General features: G+C 38.8%; 1 protein-coding gene across 4 annotated transcripts in view; it reads right to left on the bottom strand.

Moving 5' to 3' along the window:
* The window catches only part of RGS6 (regulator of G protein signaling 6), a 470,201-nt gene that overhangs the window by 64,704 nt on the left and 382,545 nt on the right, over window positions 1-22,952 (bottom strand). For all 4 annotated transcript variants that reach the window (XM_067557853.1, XM_067557849.1, XM_067557850.1 and 1 more), the window contains 7 exons: window positions 22,636-22,687; window positions 19,588-19,652; window positions 15,201-15,277; window positions 9,661-9,742; window positions 8,965-9,039; window positions 7,565-7,663; window positions 6,358-6,419 (listed from right to left, as the gene is read on the bottom strand). In XM_067557853.1, the coding sequence (XP_067413954.1) occupies window positions 6,358-6,419; window positions 7,565-7,663; window positions 8,965-9,039; window positions 9,661-9,742; window positions 15,201-15,277; window positions 19,588-19,652; window positions 22,636-22,687 (512 nt within the window). The remainder of the gene's footprint in view (window positions 1-6,357; window positions 6,420-7,564; window positions 7,664-8,964; window positions 9,040-9,660; window positions 9,743-15,200; window positions 15,278-19,587; window positions 19,653-22,635; window positions 22,688-22,952) is intronic.

Below are 22,952 nucleotides of genomic sequence, written 5' to 3'. Positions count from 1 at the left end.
ATGGGATTATGCACCGTGCATAAAGTTAAGCATGGGGGCAGACTTTTGCAGGATCAGAGCTTTAGACCATAATCTTTTCAGGGCATGGGCCATCTTTTTTGTTATGTTTGTACAGTAGCTAGCACAATGGAGTTGCAGCCTCTAGACACTACTGCAATACAATACATCATAATTGTATCTCTTAATAATCTCAGTTTTAAAAAATAAAAAATGTGTGTACATTTTGGTAAAGCGCCATAAATTAATTTGCAAGGAGCTCAGCATCATGCTGTTGCTTGAAGTTGCTTGAAGTTTTTGAGCTGTGTTTATATTAGAGCTGAGAAAATAATTCACAATAAGTTAGTCAGCTAATTATATTCCTATTTCTTCTCATAGAATATTCACCAGCAGAGTGCAACTTCCTCAAGTATTACCTGAAATGATGTGATTAATATCTTGTTGTATGGTTTGTTTTTGATTTATTGCAAATATTTTTCATATATATATATATGCCATGTTGCTTACGTGTGACTGGTTAGATAAGGCACTTATGATAGTTTCTATTCATCGATTGAATGAATGTGAAAGCACTTCCTGGGTAAATAACTGGGGGAGCAGATTTAAAAAGTGGTTTCCACAAATACTTGCAAAAACAACTTGGGAATTCCCCTTGTGGGAACATTTTTGTGAGTAGAACTTGATAAATCAAATATTTGCAATGGGGGGAATATTCAGCAACATAAAGATGAACATACTTAAAGGAAATTCATTTAAACCATACACTGAATAGTTAGGGACAATTTTTTATTTTTTAAACATTTGTTTGCGTTATTTGTCCAGCTCTACTGGGTCCATGATATACATTAAATAAATAAGATAATCATGTCTTATAACATGGATAGACTGCTACAGTTCTAATTGTGCTTGTCCAGGATAAAATTCTACCTCTGTTCTTTCACCCCCTGAAAAGGGGAGAAAAAATTAGAAGAACCCTTTATCGATACTGTCACAGAAGCCAGAAAGTTGCTCTGACCTGCTCTACTCCCTACCACTCTTCTTTTTTGGTCCTAGCTGTTGTCACAAGACATTAAATCACACACTTTTGTAACTGTAGCAGGTTCCAATAGACCCGCAGGGCATCCAGTCCCATGATGTCTTATCTCATTTCATTAATTACATTTCACAACTGCTGAGGGTTTAGGGGTTGGAGGAGGGAGCGGCATCCAGTTGAGTGGCATCCAATTTCAGAGAGCAGCAGCAATCCCAGAGATGGAAATGCGAGAGGAGGTCAAAAAAATCAATCAGGTGCTCTCTGCTGTGAAATTTAAATAGCTCCTAATAAAATAATGAGACCGCATTGCAGGTGCCATAAGTAGTAGCAAAAAATAAGTCAAAATTAAATAAAACAACATAGGCTAAGTGCCTTTTGCTGATTCAGCCTATCAACAGCAACTGAATCGTTGCTTGTCTAAATGAAGTTATAGGCACAGGCAATCCTAAGGGAAAGAGACTCTGCAAATGTAAACTAGGGCTTTTGGCCTTTTAAGTGATGTAATATAATTGTGGTAGAAGACTTAAGGGTTATGCTTCACTGAAGTGTGCAGGGATGACATTAGCACTTGTTAAACTTGCATTTACAGGGGTACTATTAATGCAGGGGATTCACAACAACCTTGGCATGGTTGACACCCATCTTGAAAGTTACAAGGTACTCCTTCATGGTTCTGGTCTAGGTCGCAGGAAATGAGCTTGCAGGTCAGTTGAAGAGGCCCAGATTTATTTACATACAATGGAGTGTTGGTACCTGATGGTGTTGTATCAATACACATTCATGCAATGTCAGAATGTGATTAGTAAAGCTCAAACATTGTGGAAAAGAGTAGGTGGAATTTGTGGGTTTAACAGTAATCTCACTCAAGGCCCCCAAATCCTAAAGCCAGCAGTGATGTATGGGTCACGTGGAGGAAGGAAAGAACTGTTTTCACTGAGTATTTTTGGCACATATAGCAACAGAATAATGTTTTTTCCCCCTCAGGAATTGCTTTAGTGGCTAGATCGACATAGAATCATGAAAACATAGGGCCGGAAGGGACCTAGAGAGGTCATCTAAGTCCTTCCCTCTGGACTGAGGCAGGATCATTGTATGCCTAGACAATCTCTGACAGGTGTTTGTCTAATCTGTTCTTAAAAACCTCCAGTGATGGGGATTCCACAACTTCCTTTGGTAATCTATTCCAGCATTTAATTATCCTTACAGTTAGAAAGTTTTTCCTAACTTCTAACCTATATCCCATTTGCAGAAGATTAAGTCAATTACTTCTTATTTGACCTTCACTGGATAAGGATAACAATTGACCCCGTCTTCTTTATAGTAGTCCTTAACATATTTAAAAACGTATTGTCCCCCACCTCAGTCTTCTTTTCTTAAGACTAAACATCCAGTTTCTTTAACCTTCCCTTATAGATCAGGTTTTCTAAACCTGTTATTTTTGTTGTTCTCCTCTGGACTCTCTCCATTTTGTCAACATCCTTCTTGAAGTGCAGTGCCAAAACTGAACACAGTACTCTAGCTGAAGCCTCACAACTGCCAAGTAGAGCGGAACAATTACCTCCTGTGTCTTACATACAACACTCTTGTTAGTATACCCCAGAATAATATTAGCCTTTTTTGCAACTGCATCACATTGTTGTCTCAGATTCAATTTATGATCCACTATTACCCCCTGTGGCCCAGAGACCTCTTGATGGCAACTGGCAGAGGACATAATGGGGGCACAAGGACTACAGGAATCCCTTGGGTCTGGCATTTACATTCTAGTTCTCCAAAGGGTGTCATATGGGGTCTGTAATAAAACCCATGTCACTCTGGTCATTAGTATCATAGTGAAATGTAGGTACAGACACTATGTAAGCCTTATGTATTATATACTGAAAATTATGTCCTTAAGCTATGAAACTGCCGAGTTGGTCACCAGGAAAGGTGAAAAGCAGGTTTTTCTCCAGTCAAGAGATGTTTCTATTTATGTTCAGATGTAAACTGAGTATAGTCTGGTTCCCACTGGCCAACCATTAGCATTGTAAGTCAAGGTGAGGTCTTCAGAAGGATACTATCAGGAAGAGGTAAACTGTGTGGGGGAAACCCTATCTTGAGCTGCACATCAAAGGTTTGCACTGGTATATTTGGGGGCAAAGAGGACACCCTGGCATCTTTCATTGAGGAAGTAAACAGACAGCGAGTTTGCTTCATGAAAAAGGGGTCTCTCAGGCAGGCTTGGTTAAAAAATGCTGGAGAGAACCTTGGGTAAGATACGCTTCTTGAGACAGGAGGACAACTTGCTCGTTAAACTTAGTCTCTAGAGAGCGTGGCATGATTTACTCACTATCATTTGAATCTCTGCTCACCGATAAAGCTTATTCTTGTTTTCACTATAAATATATCTAAGTGCCATGTGCTTAGCAGAGCTGTGTTCTCAGGTATAACTAATAAGCTGTGATATACTATTCCTTTGGGAACAGCAAGTCTGGCAATTCTGTGAGTGTTCAGTGCATAAGAGCCTGGATGCTACAGAGGATGTTTGGAGGAATTGGGGGTTGGTCTGTGCCTATCACTAACCTGAATGGAGAAAGTGAGGCCAGCGGAGGCCTGGAAGGTAGTGCTTGTGCTGGTCCTTGTGTGTTCAGCATTTTACATGCTGACTTGAGGGACAACATTCTTTGTTTCAGATTAATGTTCACACCAGCTCATTCCTTCTCACTTGCTCTCTCCTCTGTCCAGCCACATAACTAATCACCCCTTTTATTGTCATCTCCTGCTCTGATCTTTGCCGGTGCCAGATTTCCGATTACGTACAGTAGGCACATGCCTAGGGGCCCCAGCATTCTAGGGGTGAGTAAACACTGGCGGATTACCACACAGGCCAACAAGGCCGAAGTTCAGGGACCCTGGCCAATTTGGCAGCCCCGCACAAACACCGGAACTCTGACCCAACCCCCTGCTCCTCTCTCCCAGGGCCCTGCCACCCTGTCTTCCCCCTGAGGCCCCGCCCTCTGGCCAGTCCGGAATCCAGAGCCCAGGGTGAACATATTCCCCCCAACCTGGAGCTGGACGAGCCAGCCCCTCTCTCCACCATCACCCCACGCCTCCATGCAGAAAACACAAAGGTCAGTTGTAGGCAGGGAGATGGGGGAAGTTCTGAAGATGCTGTGTCTAGGGGCATGTAAGGTGTAAATCTGGCCTTGGTCTTTGTGTCTCATTCAGTGCAGCTCCCCATGTCTGGGATTCTCTTCCAGGCCCTGTTCATTATGCCTCTAAACCTGAGAACAAATCTCAAGATTTGACTCTAAAAGAAACACGTAACCCTATAATAACGTATCAAAGCAACACTATGGTTTTATTGCTGCAACTCTTGTCCTTCCCCCTTCCTTCCAACATCTATTATCTGTTTTCATTGTGTCTTGCAGTTACCTATGGTAAATAGTACAACACATATTGACTTCAGTGGGAGCAGGATAGGGTTCAGACTACACACATTTTTTAAACAAAAAGTTCTTTTTTTTTGGTTTGAAACAACATTTTATTTTGATATTTTAGTTAATTAATACTAAAAGAAGGTTTTAAAGTTTTTTTTAATTGTTGTAATAAAACAAAACGTTTTGAAATTATTGAAACAAAGCATTTTGATTGACCCAATCTGAATTTTTTTTTCAGATTATCTGTTTGTAAACAAGTTTGAGATTTTGACTTTTTGTCCCACTTTGGGATGGGAAAATATCTTGAAATTCTCATGGGACACGAAAACTATTTCCTGTCTAGCTCCAGCTGAAATAACTAGTCACTTTTGAAAATGTTGGCATTTCTAACAAGCAATTCTGCTCTACCTGAGGAATATGTATGGTCAGTGTTAATAAACTGACATTTATAAATTAATGAGTTCTACTGATTTTATTCTTCTGAATTAATACAATTCTTGCAAAACAAAAAAGATAAATTTGTTTATCTGTAAATTACCTGTCTGGAGACTGCTACTGCCTCATGATATAAACATCATTATAGGTGAAATCTCTACCAAATGACCTTTACTATAAAACACAACTTTCAGCTGCTAATTGCCAGTGTGAAGAATAGATTTAAAAAAGCCTAGAGCACAAATACGGACGTGATCATTTTCAATACAGCAAAATATCATTAAATTCATGCAAGGTCCTATGAAACCTTTGAGCATTTTCTTTTTAATTAGTTACATTTCCATTTAAATGGTTAGTTTCGATGACCCAACAGGGGACTTACTTTCAAGCTTTTGCCTTCTTAATTTGCCTAATTCAATATAAATATGTTGAATGCAGGAGCTGATTCTGTGAAGTGCAGCATTTTGTAAGGTAATGCCTTTTTAATTTGTTTTAAACATGGCCAGTTCCCAGTGTTTCTCAATTATTTAATTTTTCTATAATGGACCAGCCTTCACCTGGTACTGCATAAAATATAATGATCACTGTGCCATTGCTTTGGATTACAGTACAGTTCTGCTCTGAAAAAAACCTCTACATAGCATTGTGGGGATCCCGATTTGTGTTAAAGATTCCATAGCAAATATGTTCAATTTACAAGTAACTAAGATGATGTTTTCTAACTGCCAGCCCTGGGATGCTAAATTCAAGCAGGTTCTTTTCCGGCTCATGACTCATCACCAGTAATAAAGATTTTGCAGGACTAATTGTGCCTTCATATGCATCTGGTGTAATCTTAATGTTTTAAAATACTGCCCTGGTTTGCACAGGTGCAACCCTAGTGTCTTCAATGAGGTTGAAAAGCTGTAAGTGGGGGGAAAATCTGGCCCTGCAACTGGAATTGCATTGGCAATTTTATAGATGATGCATGAATCAGAAGAGAATCCAACTCATTCTCCCAGAGCTGGACTGGCTCTGCAAGGCTAACAGGAGTAAAATGCAGTAAAAACTAATTATATTTCATACAAAATGAATGGGTAAATTTTGTAACTGAAACAGGAATGATTTTATTTAAATCATTTAGGTTTGTAAAGAAAAAAAACCTTGCAGGCAAGGTTTTTGTGAATTGCATTTTTCTTGGCTTTCCAGTAACTTTCTCACCTTTCACCCACTTTTTCTCAAAGAATTTTGAATTTTCACACTGCAGCTCTCTTCTCAATTCCAGGAAAGCAAATACAGAATTGTTGGTTGTAGTTTGGGAGAAGGTACCATTGGTCAGGGAGTACATGCGATTCAATGCATGGAACCGCTATCACCTTTTGTACATAGCTTTGCACCCTAACTTTATGGAAAAATGTTAAATTTGATCATCTGAGATGAAGAAATACTAAAACAACAAGAAAGTATTATAATAATGCAAATTAAGAAACTTACCTTTCAGCCACTTTGGACATTTTTAAACAGTGTCTGTCTATCTGCACATTCAGAAAGGTTATCTGGGGAAAGAGATGACGAAGCCATTAACAACCCAATAGATGTAGAGCATCAACTGATTGTGTCACGATGCAGTCTTGATTTTGCATTTCAAGTGGCATAGCAGTTTGCAAGGACTCAAGTAACCATGAAAGTTACTCCAGTGTGTCAGAGAACACCACAGAGGGACAGGTTTACTTGTGCTGGATCAGGGACCTGTAAGTTGCAGCTCTCTGCCTGCATTCGGCTGGCTGGCTGTGCCCTCGAGGAATTCTGCTAATAAATGCATTGCCCCTTAATATTCAGCTCTTGCTACACATCGGTGGTTCCGTGCCTACCTTCCCCTGGGGGTTCTGCTACAGAAAACAGCTTTTATTCCTACTGGAAGTTCCCTGGAAGCCCTGCCTGTGGAGGCTATACTGAATAAACAGAACCTCCAGCTGCTTTGGAAACATCCTCCTGACTTGTCAATACTACCCACTTTTTGAGTAGGCCGGGTGACCTGAAGGAGAAACAAAATAATGGCTAGAGATGCTCACCACGTATAAAATTCTTGATAAATCTGGCTGAGTTTTTGGCCAAGGGTTTGCTTGCAAACCCATCCTGATTGTTGTTGAATTCATTAATTCTTTGAAAGTATTTGCCAAATATTTGGGGCAAATAATTTTCAGACTGTGGGTTGTTCACAAACTGTTTGTGTTGCCTATTTGCTATTCATGGTGGGTTGTTGGTCACCAAAGTCACATGGCATTGCATTTGTTCCCTGATTGGATGACTGGAACATCTTAAAAAAGACAAAATTACCGAAAATAAACCTGCACAAAAAAATTGTAACATGGGAAACATTGTCTGTGGGCAGGTAAGGTGAATGGAATATTAGACACGAGAATCCCCATGTGGATTTGAAAGGAGAATATGGCCTGTAGCATTCATCTCAGTGTAACTGCATGTACCCTTTCATATTTAGCTTTTGATATGTGCTACTGTGTTCAAAGCATACCAGCATCACCTTATATTTCTGTCATTTTGCCCCAGGAAACATCTAGCATGCTTCTGGCTTTATTGATATTTCAATAAAAATATAAACATTTTTTTGAAAATAACAGTGGTCATCTTTCTACAGATATACTCAGTTCTTGGATGAGTTGTTATAAGGCAATCTACTTACTTGTTTTCGGAAGTCCTCTTTTGTAGTTTTTCGTACAGGTTGGGAGGGCATATGTACAGGGCTTTGGGACTGAGAATCTTCTGTAACCCCATATACTGACTGAAACAAACAACATGAGAGATTACAGCGCCTTATTGTTACATACATAAGGAAAATCTAGCGCACGAAAACAGTCAAATAATGACTCAGCAATGTTCTACTGTTTTCCTTTTCAGAGATCAATAATTCTTAAATCTGGAACAAAGTTAATAAATGAGGTTGTATATACAAATATCTGAATGGCAAATAGCTGTAGCTGTATTAATTGAAAATTGTGATTTCTCTCTGATAAGCCCATCTGATAACAAATGCAAGTATCTGCTTGATGATGGTATAATTAGAGGTACATAGGAGGGGTTTTCTTCTGGTTCCCTAACTTGTTGTATGCTAGTTGCAAAAGTGAAACTTTTACATTTTATGAAACTCATATTTTTTACACAGGCTTAATCTCAGCTAATATTTATCTTTTGATTAACAAATCTTGACACATCAACATTTCTCAATATCTGCTTGCTTATTATAAATTACATTATTTTCACACAATCAAATCCTCTGTTCTTATGCCTGAAACACTCTTATCTAGATATAAAAATAACTGTGTTTTGCTCTACTCTACAAGTCTAATACATTTCCACAATGAATGGAAAGATATTTATATATGAGAAGTGATATCTTGGTTGTCATGCATTTTTTAGGGTGCACTGGGTTCAGGGAGACGGCTGTGTGTACGAAGTTATGAATGTGTCTTTATGTTTGTAGGATCAGTAATTGAGAAAAAAGGGTCATATTTGGTGTCAGTGAGCCAAGTTTTCAAAATATCTTAAAACACACACACACACAGTCAAATTCATTAGTGGTGCATTTATTGGTTAGGCATTGAAGGCAATAGCAGGCATCTTTTTGTTCAATTAATTATTTTTTCTTTACTGACATTTGTATGTAACATTTGAGTGGTTATAATTACTTTTAATAGCCTGCACATTGACATGTTTGGGACCATCATACTGATATGCAACAGTTCATTTATATTTGTCTATATCTGTTAAAATGGGAGCTCCACAGTCACCAAGTGAAAATAACTATCCCAGAAAAAAGAAAAAAAAATCAGGTCTTAATTAAAAAAAAGAGTGCAGTCCAGTGACTACAGCAGGGATCTGGGAGTCAGAACTCCCTAGTGCTGTTCTCAACTCTGCCAAGATTTGGTCTGGTACCTGTCCATTTGTACAATGAACATAATAAACTTACCTACAAATGTGGAGGCTTAATTAATATTTGTAAATTACATTGAAATTCTCATTTGAAAGACACAACATACTGTAGGTGTAAAACATAGCTGTTAATATTCTGAAATTTTTTTTTACCTTTTTGACTTTTTGTGGGTTTTTCATACGGCGACACTTTCTGATGTCCATTTCTGTTGTGTTCACACAGCCTGGCTGGGAAAGAGACATTCATAATATTACCATTAATGTTAATAATTTACATACCACCTCTTCCATCTGGAAAGCAATCATAAAAATAGAGTTTTCATTCTTGGGTTTGTTACAAAAATACATAATAGGACCTTTTTCAAAATGCTTTCTTTAATGTGTGTACTAAAAATCATACTATTTAATCAGTAGTACCTACTAATTAAAGTTGAATCTCAACATCCAGTTCATTTGCTCATAACTTCCGAACACAAATTCCTTTCAGGCTGAAATTACTTGGTCTCTGCTAGGAGCTGAATTTTTCTAAAAAGCTTAAGCAAAACTGGTTTAACTGCTTTTGAATTCTACATATGAAAAAAACAAAACAAACAAAGACCCCTTACTCTTATCCTGTATGTTCAAATCAGAAATGTTGTGCATGCCCAAATCTAAAACATTTAAAACAATGTTTTTCAAACTTGGCTTGTTCTGTAGATCTCCTAATGGACAATTGAAATGAGAAGAAAATCTGTTCAATGATTGTAAAGCTTACCTCTCCGTGCAGTGTATCCAACATTGCTAGGTTTGCGAGATTAAAAAAGTACTTAATGAGGCTTACTAAGCAGCATAATGTAAAAAGAGCCTTACCACTGGCCTGTGCACATCCCAAAATGCTCTTTCTTGGCTGTCCAAAATTTTCCTTTCTGTTTTATCTTTTTTTCTGTCAATTCTGGAAATAAAAAAATAAAGAAATGAAACAATCTACCACTTCACTTTTCTGACTTGTTCCCAGTTTTCCCCTGGATTTTTGGACCCTATTGACAGCAATATCCAGTACTCCTATTCTAGTGACACATTTTCCATACAGAAATATCAGACTCCAGATGCCAAGTGATTTGCAGGGTCTTGTGCAGCAAATAAAACCTCCTCGATGTTTATTCCACCACCGTGGTGAAAGGGATTTTTTGTTTTTAATGAGTAACCTTTTTTGTTAACATCTGCTCTTCATCTGACAGTGAACAGCCTTTCTGACACTAGACTTCCCAGTCGAGAAGAGCATTTAAGATAGTGCTTAACTTTAAGCATGTTAGGAGTCCCACCGAAGTCTGTTTACTTAAAGATACGCATGAGCTTAAGGGCTGTGATGGATCAGGGTCCAACAAGTCAGATAAACTTATGACTTCACAAACTTGTTCCATATGGGACATATTAACAGAATTATTGCAAATTCCTCATGAACGTGTATACCCACATCATAAATAGCAGTAGCACCATCATAACTGGCAGTAACTGACACCCTTCTAAGGAATTTCAGAAGACAGGTCAGAGATCAAATGGGACAAGCAGAATGAACTCCCGTTAAGCATAATGTGGTTCCTTCAGAATAGGTTTCAAGCATACTGATGGAGGAGTGTGGTAGAAGCCTGAACTGGTACTGCATATACTGTACCTGTTTTGTGTCTATACAGAGGGTGTCTGTTTTTAAAGCTCTCAATTCAGCACCTTTATTGACACTATTTTTTTTTAAAAAAAGTATTAAAGCAGTAGTCAGGAGAAAGCCCCTCATTGTGAGGCTCATTAGTTGTCTTTATATTTCCCCCCCTTGCTGAAGAGGTTGTGATCAGTTGTTGATCCCTAGCCAGGCCTACCAATGGAGTTATAACATCACTTCTTGGAACATAGCATCATGAGGCTGAAACAGTGACCCAGATCCTTGGCTGCAGATGAGGAGTGCATAAGTGCAACCTGGGAGGGTGGCATGCAAAGGCTTTCTGCGCCCCCAGTTCTGGGTCAGCTGGTACCAGGGCTGGTCACCTAGCATAAAGTTAGAGCAGCCTTCAGATGGCTTTCAATGGCCCTAAGGGATGGCAGATGAGGATGAGACTCAGACACAGCCCACTTTCTCCCAGCCTTGCCCCTTATGCCAGACAAAGGGGTAGAGGATTGAATAGCAGATATTATGCCAGCTTTACACCACCAGAAGATTTCCATGCTCATACTGAGTAAACCTCCTGTGGCTGGCTACGCTGGCTTTAAGGATGCTTTGTGCTGGCTGTAATGCATAAAATGGTTGCAACACAATCCAGAATCTGGGCTTTCTAATATATATAATCTCCAAGAATGTGCCACTGCTTACATTTTTTTTAAAATTAAAAATATCGAATTATGAAAATTCAATATAATTTATTAAGAACATAAGACTGGCCATACTGGGTCAGACCAAAGGTCCAGTATCCTGTATTTTGACAGTGACCAATACCAGGTGCTTCAGAGGAAATGAACAGAATAGATAATCAGCAAGTGATCCATCTCCTTTCGCCCATTCCCAGCTTCTGGCAAACATAGGCTAGGGACACCTCAGAGCATGGTTTTGCATCCCTGCCTATCCTGGCTAATAGCCATTCATGGACCTATCCTCCATGAAGTTAACTAGTTCTTTTTTGAACCCCATTATAGTTTTGGCCTTCACAACATCCTCTGGCAAGGAGTTCCACAGGTTGACTGTGCATTGTGTGAAGAAATACTTCCTTTTGTTCGTTTTAAACCTGTTGCCTAATAATTTCACTTGGTGACCCCTAGTCCTTGTGTTATGAGGAGTAAATAGTACTTCCTTATTTACTTTCTCCACACCAGTCATGATTTTATACACCTCTATCATACATGCCCTTAGTCGTGTCTTTCGCAAGCTGATAAGTCTCAGTCTGATTAATCTCTTCTCATATGGAAGCTTTTCCATACTCCTAATCATTTTTGTTGCCCTTTTCTGTACCTTTTCCAATTCCAATACATCTTTTTTGAGATGGGGCGACCAGATCTGTATTCAAGGTGTGGGCGTAGCATAGATTTATAAAGAGGCAATATGATATTCTCTGTCTTATTATGTATCACTTTCCTAATGATTCCCAGCATTCTGTTTGACTACCACTGCACATTGAGTGGATATTTTCAGAGAACTAAGCACAATGACTCCAAGATCTCTTTTTTGAGTGGTAACTGCTAATTTGGACCCCATCATTTTATATGTACAGTTGGCATTATGTTTTCCAGTGTGTATTACTTTGCTCTTATCAACATTGAATTTCATCTGCCATTTTGTTGCCCACTCACCCAGTTTTGTGACATACCTTTGCAATTCTTCACAATCTGCTTTGGATTTATGTATCTTGAGTAGTTTTGTATCATCTGCAAATTTTGCCACATCACTGTTTACTCCTTTTTCCAATTCATTTATGAATATGTTGAACAGTACTGGATGGAACAGACCCCTGGGGGACACCACTTTTTATCTCTCTCCATTCTGAAAACTGGCAATTTATTCCCACCCTTCGTTTCCTATCTTTTAATCAGTTACTGATCCATGAAAGGACCTTCTCTCTTATCCCACGACCGCTTACTTTGCTTTAGAGCCTTTGGTGAGGGAACTTGTCACTACATTTACTGGATCACCCTTGTCCACATACCTATGAACCCCCTGAAAGAATTCTAGTTGATTGGTGAGGCATGATTTCCCTTTACCAAAACCATGTTGACTCTTCCCCAGCAAATCATATTAATCTACGTGTCTGATATTTCTTTTCTTTACTATAGTTTCAATCAATTTGCCTGGTACTGAAGTAAGGCTTACCAGACTGTAATTGCCAGGAATGCCTCTGGAGCCTTTTTTAAAAAATGGCATCACATTAGCTATCCTCCAGTCATCTGCTACACAAGCTGATTTAAATGATAGGTTACATACCACAGTTAGTAGTTCTGCAATTTCACTTTTGAGTTCCTTCAGAACTCTTGGGTAGATACCATCTGGTCCTGGTGACTTATTACTGTTTAATTTATCAATTTGTTCCAAAACATCCTCTAATGACATCTCAATCTGGGACAGTTCCTCAAATTTGTCACCTAAAAAGATGGCTCAAGTTTGGGAATCTCCCTCACATCCTCAGCCGTGAAGACTGATGCAAAGAATTCATTTAGTTTCTCCGCAATAGCTTTATCTTTCTTGAGGGCTCCTTTAGCATCTCGATCGTCCAGTGGCCCCACCGATGGTTTAACAGGCTTCCTGCTTCTGATATACTTACATTTTTTTTTGCTGTTACTTTTTGAGTCTTTGGCTAGCTGTTCTTCAAATTCTTTTTAGGCCTTCCTAATTATATTTTTACACTTCACGTGCCAGAATTTATACTCCTTTCTGTTTTCCTCAATAGGATTTTACTTCCACTTTTTAAAGGAGAGCTTTTTGCCTCTAACTGCTTCTTTTACTTTGTTGTTTGGCCATGGTGGCACTTTTCTGGTTCTCTTACTGTTTTTTAATTAGTGGTATACATTTTAATTGAGCCTTTATTATGGTGTCTTTAAAAAGTTTCCATGCAGCTTACAGCATTTCACTTATGGCACTGTACTTTTTAATTTCTGTTTAACTAACTTCCTCATTTTTGTGTGGTTCCCCTTTCTGAAATTAAATGCTTAATTGCATTAAGGCCATGATTTTCAAGCATTGCAATTAAATCCACTAAGTAGGTGCCCTAATTTTCAAAACACTGAGCGACCACAGCTCTCACTGAAGTCCACAAGGAGCATTACTGCTCATTTAATGCTGGCTGGGGCTTTGGCATGTCCAGCCTACAGGTAAATACACCAGTGGAATTCTACATGCAAGAAGAGGGATGCAGGTGGGGAATACAAAACCTGATATCAACAGGGACGTTTCCAGGGGCTTTTAGTTTTTCAATTTAACTCTTACTCTGCAGTGCAGGAAACCCAAGCCCAACAGCATTGAGCTAGTGCCCGAAAACCAACAAATGAAATCAACTAGAGACAGGAAGTGATAATGTCCAGTTTAGTTTTACTGCTCCAACTGAATGAAATGGAGAAAAAGTAAACAAACAGCACTGACAGTGAAAAGAAAATGAGACTTAAAACCCCTCAAGTTGTAATGATCTATGCTACAAGTGACAGAAGTACATAATTTTGTTTTGATTATGATTTTTATCTTGGCAGCGAACCTTTAAGCATCCCAAAGAGTAATTACTATTGTAACTTCCAATTTTCTCATCTCATCAGAACTCTAGTGTTCTGGACTGAAATAATCCCTTAATTACCATGTTATTTTAAGGATAATTACCATGTTCTTAAATGGTCCATAATTACAATGTAATTAGAGTGTTAATCAAAGAAATACTACAAATATAGATACACACACACGCATATATACACATACATAAATAATAAGTAGCAATATTCTTTCAATTTGTAATGTGTTTTGCTATTAGATTCTGAAAGTACAAATTCTCTCTGATTTTTTGGTGTTTCCCAAGAATACATATATTCGTTCTCTGTATCACTGTGTCACCTTCACCTTCCTTGTAGTTTTTACATGTGACAACTCCTTCTACAGCATGGACATGCAGACTTCTAAGTAGCCTAATTTAACGAACCCTGAACCATGCACATATTGTGGCAGAAGCAATGTCACGTTGCAGATACTACTAAGAGACTGCACACTGTGATCATGGGTAAAGAAAAGGTAGACTGCAGATTCCCAGTCCTGGATGGAATGAGAGAAGGAGGGTTTAAAAAAATTATTCACTGTAAAATATGAGTAAGCCTCACGGAAGTATTACATAATAGTCCACAATGATTTGGTAGGAAAACAGGTCAGTTAGTAGTATGGATACAACAGAACTGTGTTTTCTGGGCTCTGATTTATTCAGTGAGAAAAATAAATGGGAATATTTATAAAGCAAATATATCATGTGAAGCCCCATGGCACAGCTACTGCAGAAATGGCAGCACTTTTTCCTCTTCAAAGTACTTTACGAACATTAATTCATACATCTGGATGGTAGGTATTATTCTCCCCACTTCTACACATTGGAAAATTGAGGCACAAATGGTAAGTGACTTGCCCAAGCTCATATAGTGAATCAGCGTAAGAACAAGAAGAGCAGAATTTCCTGGTTTCCAGACCTGTGCACAGATGATTAGACCTATCTTTCTCCTGGCATTTTTTCTCATAGTATGTGATCTTGCGAATTAGCGCTATGCTGTTTCCAGTGTGACAGGGACTAGGATTTACCAATAAATCCTAAGGTCAGCTTTGACAAAGGCTTTAAGTGGGAAACACTGTGTTTATCCAATCCCCTTCCCCAATGAAGCTCCAGACTCCTCCAGTTCACTGAACCGGAAATACCTACTTCACTTGGACCTCTGCTTGCATAAAGATGAATTCCCACTTCCTTGCAAAAGCCCTCTGCAGCCTTGCTAAATTTTCCTAATAATAGAAACAAATAAAGAGAACAGTTAATCACACAAATTATAACTGCAGTCTAAGAACTAAATTATTGCATCAAGTTTTTTTAACCTGGCAAGCTCAAAACACTGAAATTAATATTGGTAAATTGTCTAAGTGAGCAAAGTATGATAAGAAAGTAAATGCAATGGTGTGTCCCTTTCAAGTCACCACATAGCAAGAGTAGGAAGGACCAAGCAAGGATTGTAACAGGGTGTGAAACAGACTGCCAGAACTCTGCTAATAAAATAGTGCTGGATTTTTTTCCACGTTTTCCTCAATTTACTTTCTACAAGACAAAACAGTGAAAGTTTTTGGAATTGACAACTTCCCATTCTGATAGCAGCTGGCTGCTACCTGCATGCTTTGCTTTTGTGTGGTGGCTGGCTAGGGGAGGAGGCAGGGAATTTTCTGGCCTTACTGTTTTCATAAAGGATGGCCATCCCTCAGTTGTTGAGTGGATGATTAATCCTGAAGGCATTCCACAGTGCAGATAACTGAAGTCTGGGTATTGTCAGTGTGATTCATGAAAGGAAACTGATTATTTGCCAGGCAATGGCAATAACAACAAATGGGCCCAAGCTGCTAAGTTTCTCTAAATCTGAGGTTCAGGTTAGTGTTCTGTTCTACGACCATTGCAGAGAGGGGCCTGAGCCACAACATTTGGAGCTGGATCTGGACTTTAGTGAAATGCAAGGTGAATTTTGGGACATGGTTCAAATTCCAAAGTTCAAGCCCATTCCATAACACTGACAGGTATTCTGAAGTCAAATTTCTACACTTGCACACAGTGGTATGGAGACATGGAACCCTATTAGTCTCTTCTCCTCTCGTTCACTGTAGGTGCAGTTAAAATGTTTTAACTTTTTACTGGTTGGTAAGATATTATTGGTTCTAGCACTATATCCAATTATAGCTATAGTTTCAATTCAGGAAAGCACTTAAACACATACATCTTCGTTCCTAAGTTCATAGATTCCAAGGCCAGAAGGAACCATTAAATAATCTAGTTTGACTTTCTGTATAAGAGATCATAGAACTGCACACATTTACCCCAGAAGTCCATACATACATAAATCTAAGTTCATACACATTCAGGAAACCACTTAAGCATGTGACTAAATCATATGCCTTAAATTAAGTACATGCTTAAGTGCGGTCCTGAGTTGTGATGCTCTCCTGAATTATGGGTACAGGGAATAACCACTCAAATCAGCAGTAGTTGGTAAGCAAGGCAAAAGATAACTTAACTATGCCCACTGTATATTGGTGTAAACCAGGAGTAAATCCACTGAAGTCATTGGAGTGACATCAGGGTAAAGCTGGTGTAATTGAGAGAAGAATCAGGTTTATATTTGGCCAACAAGGAAAAAAAGCCATAAGGGTACCTGAACTTAATCCTCCAGTCCATACTATGGCTTGCCAGTAGAAATTTAGGGACCCTCTGAATGTGCAGCAGATCCCATGACCAGAAGAAAGCATCTCCTGCAGAGATCACCTTTGGCAGATTGAGAGGTGAGGTTGATTTAAGGAGGATTTATACAAGGAGAGAAAATGGAAGACTCCTCCACTGAGCATATCCCCTCCAAAAAAGTTTATAAAAATAATCATGCAGGGATTCCTCCCCAATTCAATATACCTGTTTCTCCTTTCACTTGCCCCAGTTTTATATCACCATTACTCCACTGACTTTATTTGGTATAATGGCTATAGGAAGAGTTAGTGCCCATATGATCTCTCCGTCTCTTATTAAGAGGGCAAGTTTGCAATTCTGAAGTGATCTCTAATCATGTGATAAATGAGAACATGACAGGACACCAAATGATGGTTTGCCATCATTAGAGCATTACTATTCTCCATGGACACTCACATGAAAAAGTACTTAGTTCTGTAGCTTCATTGCATATGTGTAAGTGTGGGTGCTGCTCATGATGCTGAACAGACCTTTGGTTTCTTTATAAGGGATCCTTACAGAACTTACAGTTGGTCAGTTGCCTGAATACTTATTTATCATATTTTTAATAATGAAACTGGAGAAATGCAGAAGGGACAACCCAACAAAAGTATATACAATGCCTGTGGATTTTAATATTCCACAGCCTGCCTGTTGTTCAAGGATTGTGTTACTGAGAGCGCTACGTGCATTTCGAGGATACAATATGTGGCCTAAATCCACGAAGGAATTTAGGTGCCAAACTGCCACTTTAGGTGCTTAGGTCCGAAATTTAGATCCTCAAAATCACTGCTCGGTTACTGCCTACCCCCAAAGGCACCTACATTCCCTAGGAGCCTAAGTTTCTGCTAGAAAAGTCCTCTAGGTTCCTGAGGACTTGTCTATATGGGAAGTTAGGGTGTGAAATTAAAGTGCACTAACTATTCTGCACTAACTCCCCACAGGCACTCTAAGTTTCTTTCTGAGGTTTAGCTTTGTAACTTAAAAGAGGATAAGCTTAACTGCACAAAGACACTCAATGCAGATTAAGGGTGCACACATGGGGCATTAATGCAGAATAGCTAGTGAATTTAATTTCACATCCTATCTTATTCCACCCAACTTCCCATATAGACAAGCCCTTTATTTCTTCTGCTGGCTATGCGCAAATCTTCCTAATTCCTGACACCATGGAGCTAGCTGCTCAGCGCCTAAACCTCAGTGGATCCTCAAACTAGGTATCTGCCTACCTCTACTGGATTAGGCTCCGCACAAAACACAGGGGGAGGAGATGATGCCCTTATATTCAATAACCCAGTGGTTAGAGCACTCTTCCTGGATATGAGAGATCTGGGTTGAAATCTCAGCTCTGCCTGCTTGGGACCAGGACTCAAACTCAGGTCTTCCACCTGCCAAGAGGCTGCCATCACCCTTTACTATAAAGTACTCTGGGATGGATCTTTTTCAATCTGTCTTGTTGAAGCTTTTCCATTTTTTAATAAAATACTTAATTAGTTAGTGGAGCAGGGACTGGAACTTGGGTTTCCCAGGATACTGGGTTATCTGCTAGGCTATAGAGTCATTCTCACTCTCTCTCTCTGGCCCAGTGGGAAGTGGAAGATTTAGATTAGAGCAGAATTTAACTCAGTATATTGTGGCTAAAAAATTCTGTCTACTGTTATTTCCTACTGTACATGGAAATGCAATCCATATGTGGATGCAGCAGCAGTATGACTCTAGTGTCCAGTCAGTCACTGAAGACCATATTTTGTCCTCAGTTTGTATATATACCATTCTTATTGCCATCAACAAGACTTGTATGCAAGGATCCAGTGGAGTATACATAGCTCTTTGTGTGCAAAAACAATCAACAGAGGGTTCCTCCTTTATCTTTAGTCAGCACAGGGCACATTTGTAGCATGATGGGGATAGGACAGGCTATGAATTAGATACACCCAACCTATTTATATTAAAAAGTCACTGTTAGGTCATATTTGCTCCTAAATTTAGATTTTGTAACAACAAGATGGGGGAGAGGGAGGAGTTAATTTTGTCTGTTTGTTCATTTTAAAAGAAAACTTAAAACCAATACAAATGTTTTTATAAAATTAGAAACAGTTTTTTAAACAAACATTCCACTGGAGTATTTGAAATTCAATCACTACTCTGTTGAGCTAGGAAACTAGAATCTGAAAATGAAATTGACTAGAGTCTGGTTACAGGCAAAAGTGCAGATGGCTAGAATGCTTTCATTGTCTACATTCAGAGTAATACAAAAAACAAAACTACTTGTAATATAGGTGAAGGGCATTTTCATACTTCTGCTTTTTAGCCTGACAATGCCTCTTGACTAAAAATAGCTAATACCTGTATATGGAATTTGGAAAATTTAGCTCAAATTTATTTATTTTTTATAAATCATTCTTTTTAGAGTCTACAAATATCTGATATGCATCAGCGGCAATGTAATTGTCCAAGAATGCCAGCCTTGTAATATATCTGAACATTTATCACTTTACCATATTAATCACTGTCTCCTGTAAAAAAAAAAAAAGCTAATCAGAAAAGCAGCCCCAATGCAAGCTCTTATGCAGCTTGTCCCAGATCTCTGATGGAGTATGCTGTGGATGCTTAAAGCTGAGAAACTAAAATGTGTATCATGGACATCGTCATTTATGAGTTTGATGTTCTCTCAAGGATTAACCATGACAATGATTTGAAAATAATAGTGAGAGAGAGAGAGAGAGAGAGAGAGAGAGAGAGCGCTTTCTGCTCAGGATGAATTCAAACCACTAAGAAGATTCAGTTTACAAACAAAGCATTGCTCCCTCCCCATGAACTGTAACATCAGTATACCTACGGCTTCATAATCCGCCAGCTCCAGCCGAGCTTTGTTCTGCATGGTCCGCTTGCAAAGATAGATGGCTGAGGGGAGAGCCATAATGAAAACAATTAAGATAAGGGCAGTTACTACAGGATGAAAGAGACCCAACCACCACCAAAAACATTGTTGTGCATGTGGGTATTGTTCACCAACCTAAGGGATGATAGAGCTAGATATCTAGCTAACATTTCCTGTGCCCGGCCGGGGTCTCTCAAATCTCAAGGGAGGATCTAGCTTTTAAAGATCTGGAGACATTTCAAGTAATAAGCATGAAAAGACATTTTATTTAGACACAGCTCTGCTTACATGTCATGGGCTATATTATGGCTTTATCAAAAAAGGCATAATCGCTACTGGGGCTGGCAAAAGATTCTCTCATCAGTGCATTGGCCATGCTCCAGAGCTGGTGTGGAAGGGGTCAGTGCCATTACTCTGCTACCTCCTCACCCCCCTCTTGAGCATCCTTGTCCCACCTGGAAACAGGAAGTGAGAGGAACTGTTATTTGGAATGGCCCTGTATCTCGTCTGCATTTCCTTTCCCTTTTTTATTGAAAATATTCAGAATATTGATATGGAACTAGCAATTTGGGCCAAATCCTGAGGAGCTGAGCACCTCTTTGGATCTGATTCTTTGCTTTTAAGATTCATCAGCTCCACCTGCTTATTCCCAAATTGTTTTGTCCAACACCACAACTAGTTGCCATGGTGATTGCTGTGAGTGTATATGCTGGGGGCTGATATGGGCCCAGTGTGTTCTGTGCCATCCTGCATTTTGGGGAAGTTAGAATCAGGACTTTGCAACTGATTCCCCACCTTTATTTTGGGCTGAAACCAGAACACAGAATCCCACCCTATACAGGAATTGGGTCAAATTCAGATTAAGATCCAAACTACATAGCATGGGCCCAAGTCTCTGATTTTTGGGGTCTTTGAAATCTGAACCTGGATCTAAATTTTGGGAAATTCTCTATTATACACCCTCTCCTAGTCTCTTTCAGGGCTGGATACAATCTGTCTCACAGTCTGTAGAAGTAGAACTGCTCAGAAAGTGAGGTTTTATCAGGGGAATTATATTTCTCATCAAAATTTTCAATAGAAAACATCAACTTTTCATTGAAAAACATGGATTTTCAATTTTCTGACAAAATGAAAATTTTGAATCAAATAGACCTTTCCACCAAAAACTTCATTTAGTTAAAACCCTAATTTTCTGTTAAAAAAATGGACGAATATTTTTGACTAGCACTACATAGGAGATTCATATATTGCATTAGAGGTACAGGGTCTAGACTGGATTAATTCAAGTATTGCTGTTCCTGGTATTTATATATTTCAACAGTAGTTTCATCTGGAAGCCATTTATAGAGTCAAAATAAATCCAGATCTGGTTGTCTTAGGGTTTTTTCCACATTCCAGGAACTGAATTATCAACAGAAGGCCAGTAAATGTAAATGTATTTTAAGGCGTCACAATACATTGTGAAAAACGTATAGACAGCTACTGAGACGTCCATTTTATTTGGGTTTAGCTGAAAAATGGCAGTTTGGGCTTTATTCAGGATTCTGAAGGATCCACATGGACAGCCTTAATTGATATACAAATGTTGATATTAACCACGTGTGACAGATTTCTTGGATATGTGAAAATGAGCCCTACAGGACTCTAAGCTAACGCACCTGCAGCACTTTCAGCCTTCGGGCAGGTCGTATAGGGCCTTTCTTTGAGGGGCATTATTACACTCATTGCACTGCAGTACAATAATCTGACTTCTAAATCCAGTTCTTTACTTAACGCTACAGAAAAAAATCTTCTGTATCCAGATTGTTTCAATAATAAGTTCAGAAAGTATTTTCAGTGTAACTGTGCACGCACATTATATATAGTGGTTATCATTAAAATATTTAGAAATGCCTTTGTAAATAATTAACATTACTCTGACTTTTACCATGGCTTTTTGTAGGTGTTCCCTACACTTAGGCAAACACAGAAAGATGTTAATAAGGATTGCAAATAATCTCTAATATGGCGGACACTGTTATGGGCTTCCCCTTTGCCCTAACAAATATTATTTCCAAAATCCACAGTGATGAATGATTGCTGCCTAGGGGGGAGGGGAACGATTTTTTGGGGTTATAAACTGGCCTTAGTTACTGCGAGATCTTTTAAAAAGAAACCCTTCCAGAAGCCCTTGTTTTATGAGCACACAGATGCATTCACTTCCTCTACCAATGCCACAGTGGGACGGAATAACTGATTTTATCATATAAATATGAGAACAGTGTAGTGCTACTAGAGAGAGTAATAATGCACAGAGACAGCTAAAGACAACAACATTGCTATATTTTCTTTACCCATTATTTCTGTCCTTAGCCACTCAGATGTTTAATACAAAGTTCTGTGGTTTATTAACTCATAAACCATCATTATTATTCTCCTGTCACCAGTTATCATCTGGTAATTTAAACGTATTTTCCCTTTTCGTGTTTTTAAAGCCATGTATCAGAAAAGCTTACTTTTTGTTTGATGTTGTGAATTGTATGTTATTGTTGGTTAGATAACTATTTATTGATCAGCCAGTTCAGTGCCCAAACAGAATTAACACTTATTGACCAATAGTTCAAATTCAGCTACAGATCAGAGAATATTTCACCACAGAAGCAATCTTCATGCTATTAGACGCTACTAATTCTTATGAGGGAGATTTTGACACCTTCACATTGACTATCATCTTACACTCCAAGCAGTCCTGTTAAAATCAATAGGACTATTTGAGAAGAAAGGTACTACTCGGTGGGTGAAATCCTGGCCTCATGGAAGTCAATGACAAACTCCCATTGACTTCAGTAGAGGTGGCATTTCACCTAATGTAAGGATGGCATGTGATATGGCCCTTATGTGGCATTGAAGAGGAAACTCAGAGCATGAAGTGCTGTAGACCACTAAGAAATAATTTCTATAGAGCAATGGTGTTACTGCTGACACTTTCAACAGGAACTTTAAAAAACTAGAATATTTTATTCTCACCATAGTCTGTATTTTCTGGTTCCCAACAGTTTGAAGGCCAAAAGTATGGGGCCTGAAAAACAGAACATCGTATTTTAACAATTTCATTTAAGATTAAACAATAACAACAACAAAAAACCTCAGTGCATCTGAAAATTATAAATGTTATGATGCCCCTGATAGCCTAAGGTCCAAACCCTGTTCTCACTGAATCAATGAAAATACTGCCATTGACTTTAGTGGACACAGGATTGAGCCATCAGTAGGGTATCAGCAAACTCTTCCTCTGAATTCCGTGCCTAGGGATGGATGAAAAGACCAGTACATAGCCTTCTTCA

This window comes from Emydura macquarii, unplaced genomic scaffold, assembly GCF_026122565.2.
Source record: "Emydura macquarii macquarii isolate MOO-44397 ecotype Brisbane River unplaced genomic scaffold, CSIRO-AGI_Emac_v2 contig_1876, whole genome shotgun sequence".
Classification (NCBI taxonomy): Eukaryota; Metazoa; Chordata; order Testudines; family Chelidae; genus Emydura; species Emydura macquarii.
This window is presented reverse-complemented; position numbering and strand designations above follow the sequence as displayed.